The following is a 19,315-nucleotide window of genomic DNA, read 5'->3' on the forward strand; positions in this document are numbered from 1 at the left end:
TAAGTGTTCGGGCTCGTGAGTTGATGCGCTGAAACATATAGAGGTTTCTTTCGCCATGCAAAGTCTTTCTGGGCGAGAGGGGTGCATTTCCAACGTTGGCTGCTAAGCCCATGGTTGCTTTAAAGGTCCCATGACATGGTGCTCTTTGGATGCTTTTATATAGACCTTAGTGGTCCCCTAATACTGTATCTGAAGTCTCTTTCCCGAAATTCAGCTTTGGTGCAGAACTAGAGCCACTAGAGCCATTCCTACAATGAGCTTTCCTTAGTATGTGCCATTTCTGTGTCTGAAGCTATTGAGGAGGAGAGTGGGAGTGGCAAGGTGTATGGTGGGGGTGTGGCCTTGACCAACTGCCACTTTTCTCGTTTGAAAGCCATGATGTCTCTCTCTCTCTCATGGGTTGGCCAAATTCTCTGGGCGGGAAAAGCAGAGAAAGGGGAGGTAACCTTGCTTGTTATGACCTCATAACAAGCAGATTCCAAAACGGCTCATCTGAGCTTTCATTTTCTCAAAGGCAGAGCAGGATACCCAGGGCTCGGTTTACATCTATCGCCATTTCTGGCCACTGGGGGACCATAGACAGGCTGGGGGAACTCATATTAATGTTAAAAAACCTCATAAAGTGAAATTTTCATGCCATGGGACCTTTAGGTCATGGCGCTGTTCCTGGGGGCTTGGTCTGAGGTCACACACGGGCACGAGGCTACATTGCGCATGCCATGAACCGTCGAACCGTGCGACGCACACACACGCCGAAGAACGGTTCGGATGTTTTTTCATGAACCGTGCCACCCCTAGTAGATATTGTATTTTTTTGTATTTATTTGTATCAATATTTATATATATCCTAATTGAATTTGTTGGGATGTTGGTGACATCCTTTATTTCATCCTTTTATTTTATTTAATCACCAAGCCTGCGTACAGTAGATTATCATGGACAAGTGAACATGTTGTTTAATACGTATTCACACCCTCAAGGTTGTTCAGTGATGAGCAGCAAATACTGTGACACCAATAGTGAAACTCGAGCAGACATGAAGCACAATCACCGTATCGTAGCATAACTAACTACACTATTGCACACTCATCTGTGCACCCCATTAGAACACGCACGCACGCATCGCGCACGCACGCGCACACGCACGCACGCACGCACGCACGCACACACACACACACACACACACACACACACACACACACACACTCCTGGATATACTTGGAGGTCACGAAGTTTATTCCAAAAACAGCCCTTGTGTTTTTGTGTGTTATATAAGAAGTGTAGCTGTGCTCCTCCAGCCCACCATCCATCTACTCAAAACTGTCTTCATGACCTCAGATTTGAACTGTCACAGGACCAAACAGGTGCCACCACTCTTACTCAATAGGCTTGTTGTGGCACGCCAATACCCTCAGCCGCTTCAAACGGTGATGACCCCCCCCCACACACACACACACACACACACACACACACACACACACACACACACACACACACTTCTGCACGGTTCATGTTCACTTTACAGCTACCTCTTGGAAAGCTTTAAAAAGCTTCTGCAAAGTGAGTTTCCAGGCATCAGCGTCCTCAACATAACAGCTCTCTCTCTAACTACAGAGTGGGCAGGGGATTCTCCTCGGAAACTCAGTTTGTAGTTTATAGTTATTAGTTTCATTATTTCAATCCTGCCCGGTGCAGCTTTTCAGTCTGATCAGTGCATTTTTGTTTGTTGTTGAAGTCGCTGGCTACATTTTATACTTTGCTTGGCTTGTTGCCTAAACAGAGGACTTGAGAACACACACTCATGTGCATTTCACTTTTATTTCAACCTCCTATCTTTGCGTAGCTTCAAAGAGCAGATCTCTGTGGTTACCAGCTGGGCGGTGGCAGAATACACCACCTAAGACCCCTCCAATATGCACAGAGATGGCTTTGTCACTAACCAAGGTGTCAGGCTGGAAAGGCAGAAGACTGATAAAGAGAGCGCGAGAGAGAGCTGGTGGTATAAACAGACCTTACATAACTGGCCCGTGTTGATGCCAGGAGCCGAGGTGGCAGCTGACAGGGAATGGAGAGATAAGTAGGAGCACACAATGATCAGAAAGGAGGCCCCACTGTGCCACCATGTTGACTCTGTAGAATAGGAGAGTGAGGTATGAGTCAACCTAACCCTGCTGTGCTGAACAGGACAGATCAGCAGAGCTCCCAGGAGGCTTAATGGCTCTGTAGTGGGACACGTACAGTAGAGGGCTAAGCCACCTCAGCGGGAAAAGCTAAGGCTGATTGGCTGATACACCATTTTATTTAATGAATGACAGCAGCCATTGAGGATCCTTATGTAAGATCACTATCTTACATATTTTAAATCCTGTCTTATCACATTCAGTGCAGATACTACACTTTTTTCAGTCCATTACTGAGAAATTAAAACGTCTTTATACATAAATAAACCCTTTTTTACATTAAACAAAAGTACAGTAGTCAAACTTCTAAAAGGTTGCATGTAATGATATTGAAATACGGTCGGTTTGATTGTGATTTAAACCTGTTAAAAGTGTACCAATTTTAAAGCTTTTGCACTTGTTTAGCCATTGAAAAAAGCTTTTTTTTTATATCGGGACAATTTATTTAATATCTTGAAAGTCACCTACCAAGATGTCTGCTGAGTACATGAAAAAGAGAAAGTTTTAATACAGTAAGATAATTTAATATGATTCAGCATAACCGCTACATAAGAATTGCTGTTTTTTCAGTTTTTCTGTGTATGTGTATCTGTTTTGTCATTTCTGAAAAACCCAATAAATATAATTTTCAAAAAGAAAAGGAGTACCAGACAGCAGACAAAATAACTGAGCGGGCTTTTGATGCCAACTTTTAGTATTTGACAGTTTTTGAGACTGTGCTCTGTTTTGATTGGTACCGAAACCTTTCATCCCCAGCTATAGTTTAACTCACTCTGCTGGCAGAGCACGGGGCAACAGTTGTCGCATTGTGTTTCTTTTGCCCACGGCATATATGACAGACATGTGTTGACAAAATGATTCCCTTCACATCAGTGAAGAAATTGGGTTTTTATGGCCACAGTCATGAGGTCTATTTAATATGGTAATCTTGTAAAGCTGCTATCCTGGAGCTGTTGTGTCTGTCTGGAGAAGTCGGCCTGCTGACTCCTAATCAGATCACTATCAACGAATGACCCTATCTTGTCAACAACATGATGTTAACAGCTTGAAAAACAAGCAAAAGAGAGGACAACAACTCTTTATCAACACGATTTTCTTAATGCATTAAGTGTTCTGCCTCCCTTAGGACTTGAATCAGGTGATTCTGCAAAGATTCTCACTACATAGGTTTCATATGTTGCTGCACTTGCGTGTTGATTCACTGAATGTATTTCCCCTCTTTCAGAAACGTGTCTGAGTTGAGCTAAACCTGAAAAGATTCTTATGTAACAGGCTTTCAAAACTGCCCCAGAATCTATGTATGTGAAAACTCCCCCCCCCCCCCTTCTCTATTTTCAGACCCTCCCTCCTCGTTCCCACACCACACGTTCACTTCGTGCCGTTCTGGCACTGTTAAAGTAGGACAGGGTTTTCCTCTCTCCCTTTTTTCCTCTCTCCCTTTTTTCCTCTCTCCCTTCTCCTCTCCCTCTCTCCACTGCTCGCCCTCTGTGGGCTGATGTAACAGTGTTTGAGCTGAGGCGCTGTGTGCCCTCACTGTAACCACTGAGCTGATTACAGGTCTTATGTAAGGAGGGATTGTGGAGAGGAATGGGACAGAGCATATGAGCCTGTTGCAGAAAAACAACAACAACTCCAATGCGTACAAGGCTTTCAGACAAGATTGCCCTTTGTTTAGTTCAGCAGAACCTCACCTTGACTTCACAAACCTCCTGCTCATGCTGATTCAAACTTTTACTGCTTGCATGGCCGAAAAACTCGTAAAAACATTTGTGGTCTTGTGCAATCACACAAATGTACTTTTTATTGCACCGCAAGTGAGGCAGATTCTATGAACGTGTCTACAGCAGCGTGTGTTTACCTGCTTGTGTTGTGTCGGCACGCCTTTGTGTGTTAACACGTGCACACTTGTGAAGTAGACGCATGTACAGTAGTGCGTCCTCAGCAGGGTGTGTAGCTGTGTCTATGTGTGTGCAGGTATTTGAGTTTGGCCGCATGCAAATATCCCCCATTCTTGTCTTGTTTTTTCTGTTGCTCGCCTTTTGTTTAAGTGTTAACGCCCAGCGTAGTCCTCAGGGTGCCAGAAACGTGTTACGTAGAAGGGGGCAGAGAGCAGATGGTTTGGAATCAGGTGAGCACAGTGAGGCCTTGCAGCATGTCTTGCACATTGAGAGAGGAGGCTTATGTAACTGCTTCTAACAGAACCTCTGGCTGTCAGCACTAAGAAGATAAGAAGTGGCGGTCACTTAAAGGAGAATTCCAGTGGATTTCAACACGTAGCTCTGTTGTTTGTAATTTTGGAGTGCTGTCAGTAGCGAGAAAAACAAAAACAGTCGGTGCTGCCTACACCGTGTTATCCTCCTGCTCCAGTTTGCACCCAGGAGGCTGAAACAGGGCAAGTTTTAAACGTGCTTTTAGCCTCTTAACATGTTCGAGATGTCATTACAAGTGCCTCCCCCATGTGAAGTGATTCCTTCAGAGTGAACAGCTCCGTTTAGCTCCGGTGTTGAGAGGGTAAGACGAGTGCTTTGGGACCGTCTACGCCGAAAAGAGATACAAAAATATTTTCAAAAATAGGCATATGCTTATTTTTTTTTAAAGTAAGTGCTGTAGTACAACTAGCAGGAGACAAGTTATAATTGAGGTACGTTTGGAGACACTACCTTATTTAATCATTAAATTAATAAATATTTTAGTTGTATCTCTTTTCGTTGTTGTAGTTTGTAGACGGTCCCTAAGTCTTGCTGTCTCAACACCGGAGCTAAACAGAGCTGAATTAGCACGACTTTTATTCATTTCTTTCACATCTACTGCAGTTAGATTCACTGTGTTCACTCGGAAGGAATCACTTCACATGGGGAGGCACTTGTAATGACATCTCGAATGTTAAGAGGCTAAAAGCACGTTTCACAGCCCTGTTTCAGCCTCCTGGGTGCAAACTGGAGCAGGAGGATAACACGGTGTAGGCAGCAGCGATAGTTTTCATTTTTCTCGCTACTGAGCGTACTCCAAAAAAAACTCCAAACAACAGAGCTACATGTTGAAATAGACCGGAATTCTCCTTTTTAATAAAAAAAAATAATAATAATCGAGGATAACTTTGAATGGAAACATTGCTGGTAACATGTTGGTGTTGAAAGTCAACCACGTTGAAACAGCATTTTGACATGACATTAGGTTTAAAAAAAGAAAAGAAGAAGAGAGCAGAAAGTGGTGTGTAAACTTCTCCAATTGGAGCGGTTGACCAGTTTTTTCTGTCTTACACTTACAACTGTACAACTGTACAGTTGTACAGTTGTAAGTGTAAGACAGAAAAAAGTGGAGTCCGAATAACATGAATTGTCCTCTCCTTTCGTATTTTTCTCCAGCGGTCATTCTACCAACGTTTAACTGGGGACAACAAGTCAGAAAAATTCTTCAAGGTGTTTTATGAGCGCATGAAGCTGGCCCAGCAGGAGATCAAAGCCACTGTGACGGTCAATACTAGTGACCTGGGCAGCAAGAAGAAGGATGAGGAGCCAGCAGACAAAGACACGCCAGCACGCAAGAAAGGTGAAGGGTCAGGAGTTTAGCTCCCTAAATGGAAATATTAGATCATATTCTCGATCAAACTGGCAAAATCAACATCTGTCGGTTGTCGGTTTGAATAGCCAGTCTCTAAATTTCCTACATATTAAAACCAAAATTGCATAATTGATTTATTCTTGTGCATTCTGCAGTAATTCATTTTAGGAATGTCTGACAGTATTAAGTGATAAAGCCTTGGTTTTCTTAAATTAAGACAATCATATACTGTAAATGATTATGGTATGAATCAGTAGATGATTACATGACTAAATGAACATTCTTCAGAACAGAGATCTTCAAAAGGGGGTCCGGGGCCCCGTAAGGGGTCATCAGAATCACTGCAGGGGGGCCTCCAAATTAAAATGTCTTAAAATGAATGTTGGATTCATTTTAATGAATTTTAATGATTCATATATTATTAGCCAGTCCTTCCAGAAAAGTAATTTTATGAAAAAATGCGGACTTTGGCTGATTATGCGTTGAATTATGCGATCGCATAATCGTGTTTTTCTGGTGGGACTGATTTAGCAAATATAATTCTCCACTGATGATAGGCGTACTGGCTTACTGGCCTATAGGTTAGGTAGTCACTAAGGTAGCCATCCACAGATACAGTTAATCCTAAGGATTCACTGTGCCACATGTACAGTATGTGTAACATTAAAAGATGATATATAAAATCATGCCGAAATAGCTTAGTATTCTATGCACTACAAAGGTATGTATAAAGGCTTTAGGCCACCCTACACATCTCTCTTTCAGTTAAGGGGTCCTTGGTTTAAAAAAACAGTTTCATATCTCCAGTGGTCTGTGTTTAACCCTCCTGTAACTATGGTTAGTCAAAGACATGCCGGTGGTGGCGGTCGTGACTGAGGAGGTGAAGGAGCAGCTAGTGGAGGCCGCCGTTGTCACCAAGAAGGCCTTCACCACCTACCGCCGCGAGGTCGAAGCCGAAGAGCACCAAGCGGCCGCTGACGGCACTCCCGTCCCGGCTGCCGATAAGAGCCAGGAGGAAGGCGAGATGAGCGTCATCATCACCATCATGCAGCCCATCTTGCGCCTCATGCAGCTGCTCTGTGAGAACCACAACAGAGATCTGCAGGTCAGCGATTACTCCACTTTGTTGTTGCTTTTTGTTTTACCTAAACCCCCCCCCCCCCATGACATGCCTGACCTGTGTTCTGAATGTCTATCACCACACTCGGTTATACAGAAACGAAACCATGTAGAAAATAGGCACCATTTGCAGAACTTCCTGATGCAGCTGTTTCCATATCTGGTATGTCTTGGTCTGGTTTCACTATGATGTGTGTGTGTGTGTGTGTGTGTGTGTGTTGGTGTTTAGTAATGGCTAGCTCCAGCAGCCCAGACAGAACACTTCCTTCGTGCACTGATTCAGTTTGCACCCCAAACCAAGGCAGGCCTTCATTAAATGATAGTTGGCTCAACGCTGAATCACTCCGTCTCGTCCATCCTGACCCAGCGTGGGTGAAAGTTATTGATTTACTGCTAGCCATGCAGCACAGATGATCAATTCAGTGAGATGTTTCTGTTCCTTACAAAGACATGGAGTAATTGTCTGGCTGGTGTAAAGGCTGACATGCTTAAAAAGAAGACAGCAGTAGAATGAGCCTCATGACTCTTAACTATATATATATATATGGCTGTAGATATATATGTATATATGTATGTATGTATATATGTATGTATGTATATATATGTATATGTATATATATGTATATGTATATATATATATATATAGCTATAGATTTATATCTCACTTCACAGAAAGACAGAAAATGTTTAACGCTAACCTGATTTATATCTCACTTCACAGAAAGACAGAAAATGTTTAACGCTAACCTGATAATCGGCCGTTGGACAGTCTGGCGAGTCTGACAGGGCCGTCGGCCTTCATTTTGGCCCACCTGACGCGTTCAGTCGGAGGCAGGGCAGTCAGGGCTCACCCGTAAATGGCGAGCGGTATGAGCGTGATAAACTGACCTTTTGTCGATCTGAAATGAAGACAGATTCAGCAACTGCACGGCCTATTTCTCGCTTAAAATGTTTTCAGAAACATGTTTCGGTGAACTATTTTAGTAAAATATGAGATGGTATTCTGAACGAGCCGCCATGACAGTCTGGCTTTGAATTTCCGGAGAAAACAAACCCATGTGACGCGTTCGTCCAATCAGCTGCCAGTTTTCATTTTTTGGGCAACAATACAGATTAGCGCCGCCTGCTGTTATGGAGACGTATTATGTCTCGTCTCTTCGGTGTGTTCTGAGGCACTTTTTGGACCAACTCGGGGAGACTGATCAGTCCGACTGGCTTTTCTGCCGACGGTCGGCCGTCTGGTTGGTGTGTAACCGCCTTAAAGTGAGACACAAAGATACTGTATATCACACCGCCCAAATCTAGGGAATAACATGGGTCCTGAGAACAAAGGTTATGCCTAGTTAATGTATACTTTATCTCCATCCATCTCCAGAACTTTCTGCGTAACCAGAATAACAAGAACAACTATAATCTTGTGTGTGAGACACTTCAGTTCCTGGACTGTATCTGTGGCAGCACCACAGGCGGACTGGGGCTGCTGGGACTCTACATAAATGAGAAGAACGTAGGACTCATCAACCAGACTGTGGAGAGCCTGACTGAGTATTGCCAAGGTCCCTGTCATGAGAACCAGGTGATACATGTACACACAGAGCAGGAGTATACAAGCGCACACTTAAGATGTACTTTTAAGAGTATTTTGGTCAGCACTTTGTCTGTAACAACATAGAGCCTTCTCGTTTCATTTAGATGTTCAAATGTGGTTTTCTTATCAGCTGCTTGATCATGTTATCCTCATCTTACGTCGGAGTGAACTTTTTATTTTAGTTTTCATTCTGGTGATTTTGTTTGGGTAGTACTGTAAATAGACCTGAGCAGTTCTCTTTTCATGGCCAGCACTCAGCCGTTGCAATAAACCTGTGCAGTCGCTCGTCTTTCTTCAACAGTATAACCAAACAGCCGACTCTGGGCACCGTGCCTGTCTTTGTTCTTTGGTATGAGTAAACATCGCTTGGTCTTGTCACGTGATGGTGATGGCATCCTCTGTTCAAGCAGGCGTGGGGTCATTTTATGGCAAGTGTGAAACTGGCATGACTAAACACGCAATTGGCTAAATGCAGTCACTGATTTCAGTTCCCTTTTTAACAGCACCAGAACGGTGACTTGTTCCTATCTACTGAGAGGAAAAAGACAGATGCCGGAATTATTTTTGTTTGTGTGGGATTAATTATCTTTTAAGTGGTATAACATACTTTCTCCAAACCATTTGGCTGCCACAAGTAGGGCTGGGGCGATAGGGAGAAAATCAGATATCACGATATTCTTGACCAAATACCTCGATATCGATATTGCGGCGATATTCTAGGGTTGACAATTGGTGCTTTAACAAAATATCTTCACACTTAGATTTTAGATGAATAATCATCAGTAATGTGGACATAATGTCTAAGTGGGGAAAAGGCAAAGAATAGAACAGTTTGGTAAGTTCAGAAAATGACATCACTTTACTGTAATGCAGCCTTTAAAACCAGGAAAAGACACTTATGTCACATCACGATATTACCATATCCAAAATCTAAGACGATATTTAGTCTCATATCACGATATTGATATAATATCGATATATTGCCCAGCCCTAGCCACAAGCCATTTATTAGTATTATTAATTAATTTGCTTTTTAAATATTGAATTGTTGATTGACCAACAATACAAAAATCTTGAAGGCTGTGACATCAAAGATTTTGACCTCTACATTAATAGATTACAGATTGTGTTTGTTATTGGATCATAACTGGTAATACTGGACCGCTGTACTTCTGTGTTATTTAGGATGTCAACAAAACTCCAGCAGCATCAGAAAACATTAAATATTATACATTTAATTGTTGTTGAGCTTTAGCCTGTTTGCATCAAGGTCCCGTTAATCAGAATTCTACCTTTTTAATAATAATGTTGCTACTGCTCAGTGCTAACCTGTAGCTCTCCTGTTCCGGTCTACACTTTCAACTACGTTCATTTCGTTTGTTCCTCAGAACTGCATTGCCACTCATGAATGCAACGGTATTGACATCATCATCGCTCTCATCCTCAATGACATCAACCCCCTTGGCAAGAAGAGGATGGATCTGGTGCTGGAACTCAAAGTGAGTGATTATTAATAAGAGGAAGTGGGAAAACCCTTCAGAAGCACATTGGTGTTACATAAGAGGCGTGCTAGTGTTTGTTTTGCTGCTGGATGGTATACGTTTCTTACTCCTATGGAAAACTCACATTGACATCATTCTCTAGAGATGTTCAAGTCCTTACAGAAAAAATCTGACTGAGGAAAGTCTCAAAAACAGTGTTGATTTTAAATAAGGTATGCTAAAATACGTTATGACAGCACCTTATCATTAAGTACTCCATCATGAAATACTGTGTATAACAAGGACACATGGCAAAGTGAGATTTTTTACAGTTGGATTTCCCGTTTAATGATCTACTCCCTGTGTACAGTTTGGAATGCTGATCGTCATCACGCAAAAACAATGAACCTGAGTTGATTCTGCTTGCTGTTGTCTGTTGTCATAGAATAACGCCTCAAAGCTTCTTCTTGCAATTATGGAGAGTCGCCATGACAGCGAGAACGCCGAGAGGATACTGTACAACATGAGGCCTAAAGAGCTGGTGCGTGTGACATCATGCAAGTCGTCTAACAGTATTAGGTGGATGTTATGTGACAGTCTATATTCTTGCAGGTGGAAGTGATCAAAAAGGCCTACATGCAGGGTGAGATAGAGGTGGAGGAGCCACAGGAGGGTGAAGATGGAGAGGAGGAGCACTCTGCATCTCCGCGCAATGTTGGTCATAATATCTACATCTTGGCGCATCAGGTAGGCCAACAACTGTCCGTAAAAAATCAGCGTGGACACGCCCATGTGCAAATGCTGTAGCACATGCACGGCCACATAATGTAGTTCATGACATGGTCAATTATTTACTGTTACTGTACGGCTGTGTCATTTTCTGGGGCTGCTAAAGGCATATTACCCACCATTCTACGCTATCTTTTTGCTCAATAGCGCAGCATCTCCTAAAACCTGCTCAACAGCCTGTCTAGTCTGTTTCAAATATTATTTAGTAATGTCTACAATTATAATCAAGAACACCCACTGTCAATACATACCCTAAGGCCTTGTTGTTGAATGAACAGAACAGTCGGTGTATTCAAAGGAAGAATACATAGTATGCGCTCTACCTAGCTGTTAAGTACCAGCAATGTTGCTCAGAAATGCAGCGCATGCCAAGTTAACATGCGTGTACTTTTATGCAAATATTTTTGATGATAATAGAAACAGTCTTTGTGATGAGTCATTGATTGATTGTTTGTCACTGTCACATGGTGTTGTCATTTCAGTTAGCTCGTCACAACAAGGAACTGCAGGCTATGTTGAAGCCAGGGGGGACATATGGAGAGGGTGATGAGGCCCTGGAATTCTATGCCAAACACACAGCTCAGATTGAGGTCAGTGGTTAGGTCCCATGTTCGATCTAAACTGTGCCATTTTGGAGCTACTTCTGTCATTTTTGTATTTGTATTTTTAATTTGAAAGATTTGCTGAGAAATATTCCCAAATGTCCCTTTTGTCTGCCCACTTTCTGACATCTATAATAAGACATCTGTGTTGCTGCTGCAGAGACTTAGGACATGTTTTGGCATCTCAGTTGACTTGAGGGCACTTGATGTTTTTCGTGGCCTGCTTTTGAGTGACATTGTGTACCTTGACAGAGTGACAAACATCTTTGGCATGTTTGGCAAGAAGCAACACTGATTGTTTCCTGTTTGCAAATGCAAATTCCCCTGTCTTAAGAGAACAACCCTTTTATTTGTATTGCAAAGTACACATTTTGTGACCATAACCAGTCAGACCATTTGAATGAATAGTATTATAGTATAATAGTACAGGCTTAAGACTTGTCTGCCTGCCACAGTGACTGATTGGTGGCTGCTTCTGTGGTTGTGTACAGATTGTACGGCTGGATCGTACCATGGAGCAGATAGTCTTCCCTGTGCCTAACATCTGCGAGTTCCTCACCCAAGAGTCCAAGCTGCGTGTCTACTACACCACGGAGCGGGATGAGCAAGGCAGTAAGATCAATGACTTCTTCCTGCGCTCCGAGGACCTCTTCAATGAGATGAATTGGCAGAAGAAGCTGCGAGGTACTCAAGAGGCTGCTGGTGACACAAACACGGTTCCCTGTGCGTCTTTTTCCTCAACTCTTTGTAACCTAGTTCCTGGTTTACACGCTGTCCTTTTGCATCCCTCCCGGCCCCTGAGGACCCTCCCCCCCCTCACCTCGGATTAGAACACAGATGCTAAAGCCTCTTTCACATATACACGTTCAAAGCCAAAAAGGCCTCAGCCACCAAAGAAAGCAATTTTTTTTTTATGTTACAATAGAGACGCCATTATTAAAAATGGTAGGGCAGGCAATTATTTTTCTATTTCTGTGTTGTCTAACGTGTTTGCAACACTGGAAAGCACCGTGGATAAAGATCACGCTCTAAAAACAGCCTCACATGCCTCTCCAGGTACTCCAAATAGAAGTAGAAAGTAGTAAAAAAACCCTAATCTGTCTGTAATGATCATACATATCTGCAAACAATCTCAACACATTGTTTTTTTCTATACCACAAAAAAACAAACAAAGACCACTAACTCACTATAATAATTGAACCCAGCAATGTTGTAGCTTCCATATGTGAAAGGGGCTTTACTCTGTTCCCTCAACTCTGAAACCTGGAGGAATGGAAGTGGAGAGAGCATGTAAACCTTAATAAGCAACTTATCAACTTATTTAACGTACAATATAGTTACAGTAGTAACAATATAAGTTAGTTAAGGGTAAGATGATGTGAATTGATGTTTTCCAGCCAGGAGAGAGTGATGTCAGCTCTGTGAGAGTGATGTAGTGAATGATAAACACAATAGTTGTGGTCAGTACGCAAAAATTCACATTCACAAAAATGTCTTAACTTGGGAAATTGCTTATGGTTCCTGTATTCTGTTTGTCCATCCCTTTTGTAAGGACATTACTGTCTTCTGGCAGGATTTAGTAGTACAGAGTATCAACTAGGGCTGCTCCCTCTTAGTCGATTAGTCGACTAATCGGTCGTTTTGGTCTTAGATTTCATTAGTCCATTAGTCATGTTTTATGCTTTTTTTCATGCTGAATGACTTATTTCCAAGAAACTTACGAGCACATCTCTGGTAAACACAAGAATTAAAGTGGTGCTTTTGCATCACTCTTTGCGGAGAAACTCAGATTTACAGATCTGTCGATTAAATCAACTAATCGATTAGTCGATACAATTGAATGAGTGTTAGTTGACTAAGAATTTCTTCAATCGAGAACAGCCCTAGTATCAACCTTTACACCAGCCCTCCTTTTTAGTCTCATGCTACTGCGAATAGGGATTTTAGAGCTAAAACTGTGAACGATGGATCAACTGGGGGTTAAGAGATCACAGTGTAGAATGTGTTTTGTCTGGAGGGAGAAAGCTATGGATGGAGCGTGAAGCCTGCTGCCAGTCTTTGATTTAATAAGTTCTTTTTTTTGGTATTCCTGCTTTATTATAAGCAAAATTAGGACAGTAAATAGGGACATGAAAGATGGCAGTGAAATAGATATAACTTGATAAAGATCCTTGACTGGATTCACACTCAGGATGTTGTGTTTTCATATTGCCTTTTATTCAACTGAGCTAGCAGGATGCTCCAAGAGTGTCCCATCTTAATGGGTCATCTACCTGCCAGTTTGAGGTCATGCTCAGTCATGCATTCTTCACTTCTGAAATGGCCCAACCTTACTGAGAAAAAACAAGGCAAGGTAGTGGGCACAGGATAGCTCCCGAATCAACAGGTGGGAGATCAGGAACAGCAAGCAAGGCAAGACAGGAGAAGCTCTTCACAGGCGATCAAGAAAAGATGATGTGTGATTTGTTTTGTTTTTTTGACGAGAAATCTCATAAGAAATTCTTCATTTTAAACTAAGCATTTGTTTTTCGCTAATCTTAAATTCCGTAGTCGTGCAGGCCTGAACACTACGTTGAGTTTCCCCTTTTAGCAGGGCAGGTCCCTGTTGACCCCCCTGGGTGATTCTGTCAGCTACTGCAGTGAAGGGACATGTTGTGGCCTGTCTCATGGTCAGGCCTGAAGGAGGATGGTTTGTCTATAATGTGATAACACGTGACGACAACCACCTCTCTCCTATCTGAATGAATCATGAGAGCACATTGTTCCGCTGGTGCTAATCACTTGTCACAGTGACTTCTTTTGCTAGAAGTTCCCACCCGCAGTTCTTCTTTTCTAATGAACAGTCTGGCTCAAAATAGCATTGGCACGATACTGATCTCCTGACCGAGGTGTGTGTGTGTGTGTGTGTGTGTGTGTGTGTGTGTGTGTGTGTGTGTGTGTGTGTGTGAGTGAGTAAATTGTGTAGTGCATGTGAAATGTGCATGACAAATTGGTTTTGTTTACTTAAATAGATTTAAGTTTTGCTTAATTTTACCCTTCAAAGTGAATCCTTTTGTTTACAGATTTGGTGCTGAGAAATAATGGCACCACATAGACCCCTTCTAATTCTGTACCACTGATAATGTTTCACCCTAAATTCAATACATTTTTTCAAATCACTGAAATTACTCATTCATTCAACTTGTGAGTGGTTTCAAGTGTAGATCATAAAACGTGGCAAAAATGTTGTGTTTCTTAGCTTTGACTACAATAAATTGGAAATTAATTAATAGTCTGCTATTCTATGCGTTTTGCTCCTCCTTGGTGTGAAACACTGATCAGTCATTGTGTGTTTTTACTTTTACTGTAAAAGTGTTCAGTGAAATTCTTGGATATATTGTGCTTGGTGTGTTATACTGTAAATATAGAGATGTCTGCGTAATCTCACTGCAGTACAATGACCTGTGTGAAATTCAATACCCTGCCCTCCAGCTCAGCCCATCCTGTACTGGTGCTCCAGGAACATGTCGTTCTGGAGCAGCATCTCCTTCAACCTGGCCGTGCTCATGAACCTGCTCGTGGCCTTCTTCTACCCGCTGGAGGGTGTCCGTGGAGGTCAGTCTGCTACATTCTTCACTTTATTAACTTTCTCTTTTCTTTAGCTCTTTAACACTTTGACTACGTTCACACCGCAAGTCTTAATGCTCAGATCCGATTTTTTTTACATTACCTTTTAAAATGTGGCCTATATCAGATATATAAAGTTAGGGAGGTTATGGAGGAAGTAAGCATTTTCGCTTTTATTTCAAAACGTTTGTGTAATGGCAGCCGTAACATTAATGAGCAGGTGCTGAGGAGGAGAAGAATGAAGAGAAAGTATTTTGGCCTTTTGCGGGGTTATGGCTGCAAATTCACTACAGAGGTCCGTGTGGGTGCAGAGACAAAGCCAGGAGTGGTGGGACTGCGTTGTGAATAGCTTCACAGAGACGCAGTGTATTCAGAACTTTCGGATGTTGAGGACAACTTTTGATTATCTCTGTCAGCGCCTCTCCTAATTTTTTAATGTTACTGTCTGTGTCTACGGCTAACTCCCGCGAGTTTTGTTTTTTTTCCCACAAATGTCGCTGTAGATTGAGGTAAAAGTTGCACGAAATCTGCCTTGGTTGTTCACACTGCGGCCGCATTGAAAAAAATCAGACCTGGGTCCGATTCAGGACCACATATGGAAGTGGTCTAAATCTGATTTGAAAAAGTCAGATCTGGGCTAGATTTGTGTGTTCACACTACTTCTGAAGAAGTCTGACCTGGTCACTTAACCCCCCAAAAAAAAATCACATTTGGGCCACTTTTGTCTGCAGTCTGAACATAGCCTTGGAGCAGGTTGTTGTGATCTTGTGTTTGTGCGCTTTGGTTAACATAATGAGTGTGACTATTACAAATCAGGAAATGGGAGTGAGTGGCAAAAACGTGCAAGGCCAGGGGTGGGGCAGGAGGCATATTGTTCAAAACAATGTGTACAACCTGTATGGCAGAGATTATCGGAAATTGGGTCAAGGCTTGGACGTTTACGCCCTCCAGGTGCAGCTCCTTGCTGCCAGGTAAAAAACATTTGGTGGCTTAGTGTGTTTAAGAGGAGGTTGTGCTCAACTACCCTAGGTCAACTGTTAAGTTAAGGCCAATATGATCTCTCAGAGGTTGTGTTCTGATTAGTCTGAAAGCTTATTTCTAAGTTTTGGGTTTCTAAAACCAACATTTTGACAGACACAACCAATTTCCACAGTCAATTTTTCCTCTGTCCGTGTGGCTTGCACTTTTTCAGATTTGAGCCTAAAGGGTAACTCCACCTATTTTACAAATCAAAGTCTGTTTACAGGTGTTGGGTAGTTTTACCGCATAGGAGAGAAAAGTTTTATAAGGCTTTGTATGGCTCCAGAGGGAGCTGTGTAAAATCTGATAAATGTCCTGAAGTGATGTCACCTGAGTCAGCGTCAGACTACAAATTTAAAATGAAACAAATCTGGGGGTGTGGAGTTAGACAGAAGTGAGCGTACCAGAGCTCTGTAGCCTGCTTCTCATTTCTGCTTGAGGCTAGTGGCTAAGGCAATATTAGCTGCTACTAACATACCCCGAAATACCCAAACACACCCTAAAGTTGCATTTTAGGTAAGGTAGGTGTCAGGTTTTGCCAAAGAAGAATATTGTGTGGTATAAAAAAGATCTTGAATCAATCAATGGTATATGCATTCAATGCCAAATCTGTGGGGTACTCATTTAAGGACTCTTTGCTCTGACAGCAACTTCAGATCTGCTTTAAGCCAGCTTTAAAAAAAAACAAAAAACTACAGATTCAATCTACAGAAGATGGAGTGCAGTCATGAGAACATTTGATTTCCCCTGGACACGTGGTACCTTAATTAATTGATGTAGCTTGAGCAGTCCCATCCCAGCATTTGCAATCATACAGAACATGTATTTATAGCAGTTGGCATGTGGCATCACATCACGTGCATTAGATATATTATTATTGTTACATACGCACAGGAATTTACAGAACACTCTGTGCTCTCGTGCCTGTGGTTTGGGTGTAGCCTTACACCTCCCAAAGTGAGTTTCACCACAAGTGGAGTTGTGATGAGAATAAAATCCTAGCAGATAGTTTTAATATTGAACTGCAGTGTTGTTTACCTTTTCTGAGCTTGACCAACACAAGCCCTAAAAAGTTATCAGATTTCTAGTCTTATTCTCTGCTCTCAGTTTGAGTAATCTTCTGATAGTAAGCTGTGTTTCTGTGTGTTTGGTATACAGACTTACGTTAATACTGTGGTCTCCCGATAAGGCCAGAAACTCTAGCAGGAAACCATACCATGCTACTGACTGTGGAATATACCACTGAAAGTGACACCTACCTGATAAGAGGTAGATTTCCATACAGCAAAAAGTCAGACGTCTTACATTACTCTCAGTTAATCCACAACATTAAATACTATAATTGATCTGTTAATCTGTATCAAAGCTGCTATAAATCATTTCACAGTTTTAAACTTAAATGTTGTTAATAGATCAGAGTTGTTTGCCTGTTGTATTGGTGCAGGAGAAGGATAGGCCAGTGTCATAATCAGGGCTTTAAATTCAATTTTTTGATCGCCAGCCAAAGTGGGTAGTAGATTTCGTAGTAGAAAGTAACCAGCCAATCAGACTTTCCACTAGCCACATTTTTTTCCAGGGAAAATAAACCAGATTATGAGTGCCACTGAATACATTTAAGCATCCATGTTTCTTTAAATTGTTTTATTTGGGTTGATGGCAGATATATTCGGCGTAGCTCGTAATCGATATACACACTAGGCACGTAGTCAACGGTTGTATGACACGTCACGACATAGTGTTCATGGGAAATGTAGGATTTGTGGTAGTAGCGGTGTTGCCAGATAAAGATTCCGTTTCCAAGCCAAACACCACAAAACCGCCCAAATTTCTTGGCGGAAAACACCGACTTGTTGCGTCGTTTCTGCAGCCTGCCGATTCAGACGCAGTCTTATTTGCTTCATTCATCACCAGCCAAATTGGCTTTATTTAATTAACTTTATAATGTTACCCGTTAAAGTAAATTTTTCTCCGAATTTGGTGGGTGTCAATTTAAAAGCCCTGGTCATAATACAAAAAAAGAAGTGTCCACCACTGAGAGACAACACCCAAATTCTAATATCCTCAAAGTTTGACATGTTTCTGAGGAAGAAAATAGAGAATAAAAAACACACAACAAACATTTACTAAACAGCCTTTTGTAATAATATTGCATAACATACGGTATTCAAATCCAACTTAAACTGCTCAACTACAGTACTTCAATCTTTCTGTCACATAGTTGTTGTGTTTGCAAGTAGCAATTGCTGACAACTAAACATGGACCTGAGCTGTAACCATTAGTTTAATTGGATAGACTAATGGCTGTGGTCAGCTCTGAAATATCAATCGAATTTCCTCATATGCATTTTTCATCACAAAACATTTTCATTAATTTGCCAACCCTGAAATATTTTAGATTTCATTGTAAACTCTGATATAGTTCAATGAATATGTATAAAGAACGTGGAACTAAACCACTCTCCGGAGTGCTCAGAAGTTCAAAACAAAGGATGAAGGTGCTCTTTGGAAAGGGAACAAAAACTTCAAAGAGAAAAAAAAAGGTCCAAGGCACTCTTCTTGTGAACATTTTTTTTTACAGATGGCTATTTCATATTGAAATCTTACATAAAAAAATAGAACTTGGCAGCAACCCACGCGTATCGGCACAAAGCAGCCTTCTTCAGGGTGTAGGAAAAACCAAAACAAACTAAATTAGCTATTTTACCATAAATTACAAAAACCAAAGGTAATTCAGTTCCTTTGTGGGATCTACATATTTGACCTTGTTGCCATATTAACCCCTGATCAGTCACGCTCTGTCATGTGGCCTAAATGTCCACATTTAGGTTGGGAAAATCTGGAAAAGTCTGGTGTTGCATCACTAATTAGGTGTTAGATTACTTTAGAGAAACATCCATTCAAAGGGTTATGTCTAAGATACCACTTCCTGCATGACAGGAGGTTTTTCACAAACCAAAGGAATGTGGTGACAGACCTGAATTTTTACGTGCAGTTTCAGTTTTCTGTTTGTTTTGCTGTCTCTTATTCCTTTCCTTTTTTTTCTCAGTTCTCCTTGAGGCCAGTATTTGTGGGGATGTGAAAAGCCGCAGCCATTAAGGCCTGCATTGTTCCAGTGCAGAGTAGCAGAGAGAAGATGCACATTGTGATTCGCATAAACTTTCAATTGTTCTGTCTGGGGTCAAACGGCGAGGTCCCTTTTGTTTGAACTTCCTCACAGCGGTTTAGAAGAGACAAAAAACAGAGGTTGTTAGCTTAGCTCTAGAAACCTCATGTGGTTTTTAGTGTTAAAGGTCTTTTGGGGAGCTCAACGGGTCATTCCAGGACACACTAATGTTGGGTCCAAACTGAAGCCATTTCATGTGAAAATA

At 41.7% G+C, this 19,315-nt stretch overlaps 1 protein-coding gene across 19 annotated transcripts in view; it reads left to right on the top strand.

Moving 5' to 3' along the window:
- itpr1b (inositol 1,4,5-trisphosphate receptor, type 1b) overlaps positions 1–19,315 on the top strand; it is a 105,316-nt gene that overhangs the window by 62,669 nt on the left and 23,332 nt on the right. For 12 of the 19 annotated variants that reach the window (XM_039796658.1, XM_039796667.1, XM_039796663.1 and 9 more), the window contains 9 exons: positions 5,546–5,729; positions 6,584–6,846; positions 8,236–8,436; positions 9,837–9,947; positions 10,375–10,470; positions 10,542–10,676; positions 11,201–11,308; positions 11,812–12,043; positions 14,793–14,915. In XM_039796658.1, coding sequence (XP_039652592.1) covers positions 5,546–5,729; positions 6,584–6,846; positions 8,236–8,436; positions 9,837–9,947; positions 10,375–10,470; positions 10,542–10,676; positions 11,201–11,308; positions 11,812–12,043; positions 14,793–14,915 — 1,453 coding nt within the window. The remainder of the gene's footprint in view (positions 1–5,545; positions 5,730–6,583; positions 6,847–8,235; positions 8,437–9,836; positions 9,948–10,374; positions 10,471–10,541; positions 10,677–11,200; positions 11,309–11,811; positions 12,044–14,792; positions 14,916–19,315) is intronic. The other 7 variants (XM_039796664.1, XM_039796668.1, XM_039796673.1 and 4 more) reach the window with 1 other exon arrangement.

This window comes from Perca fluviatilis, chromosome 4, assembly GCF_010015445.1.
Source record: "Perca fluviatilis chromosome 4, GENO_Pfluv_1.0, whole genome shotgun sequence".
In the NCBI taxonomy this organism is placed as follows: domain Eukaryota; kingdom Metazoa; phylum Chordata; class Actinopteri; order Perciformes; family Percidae; genus Perca; species Perca fluviatilis.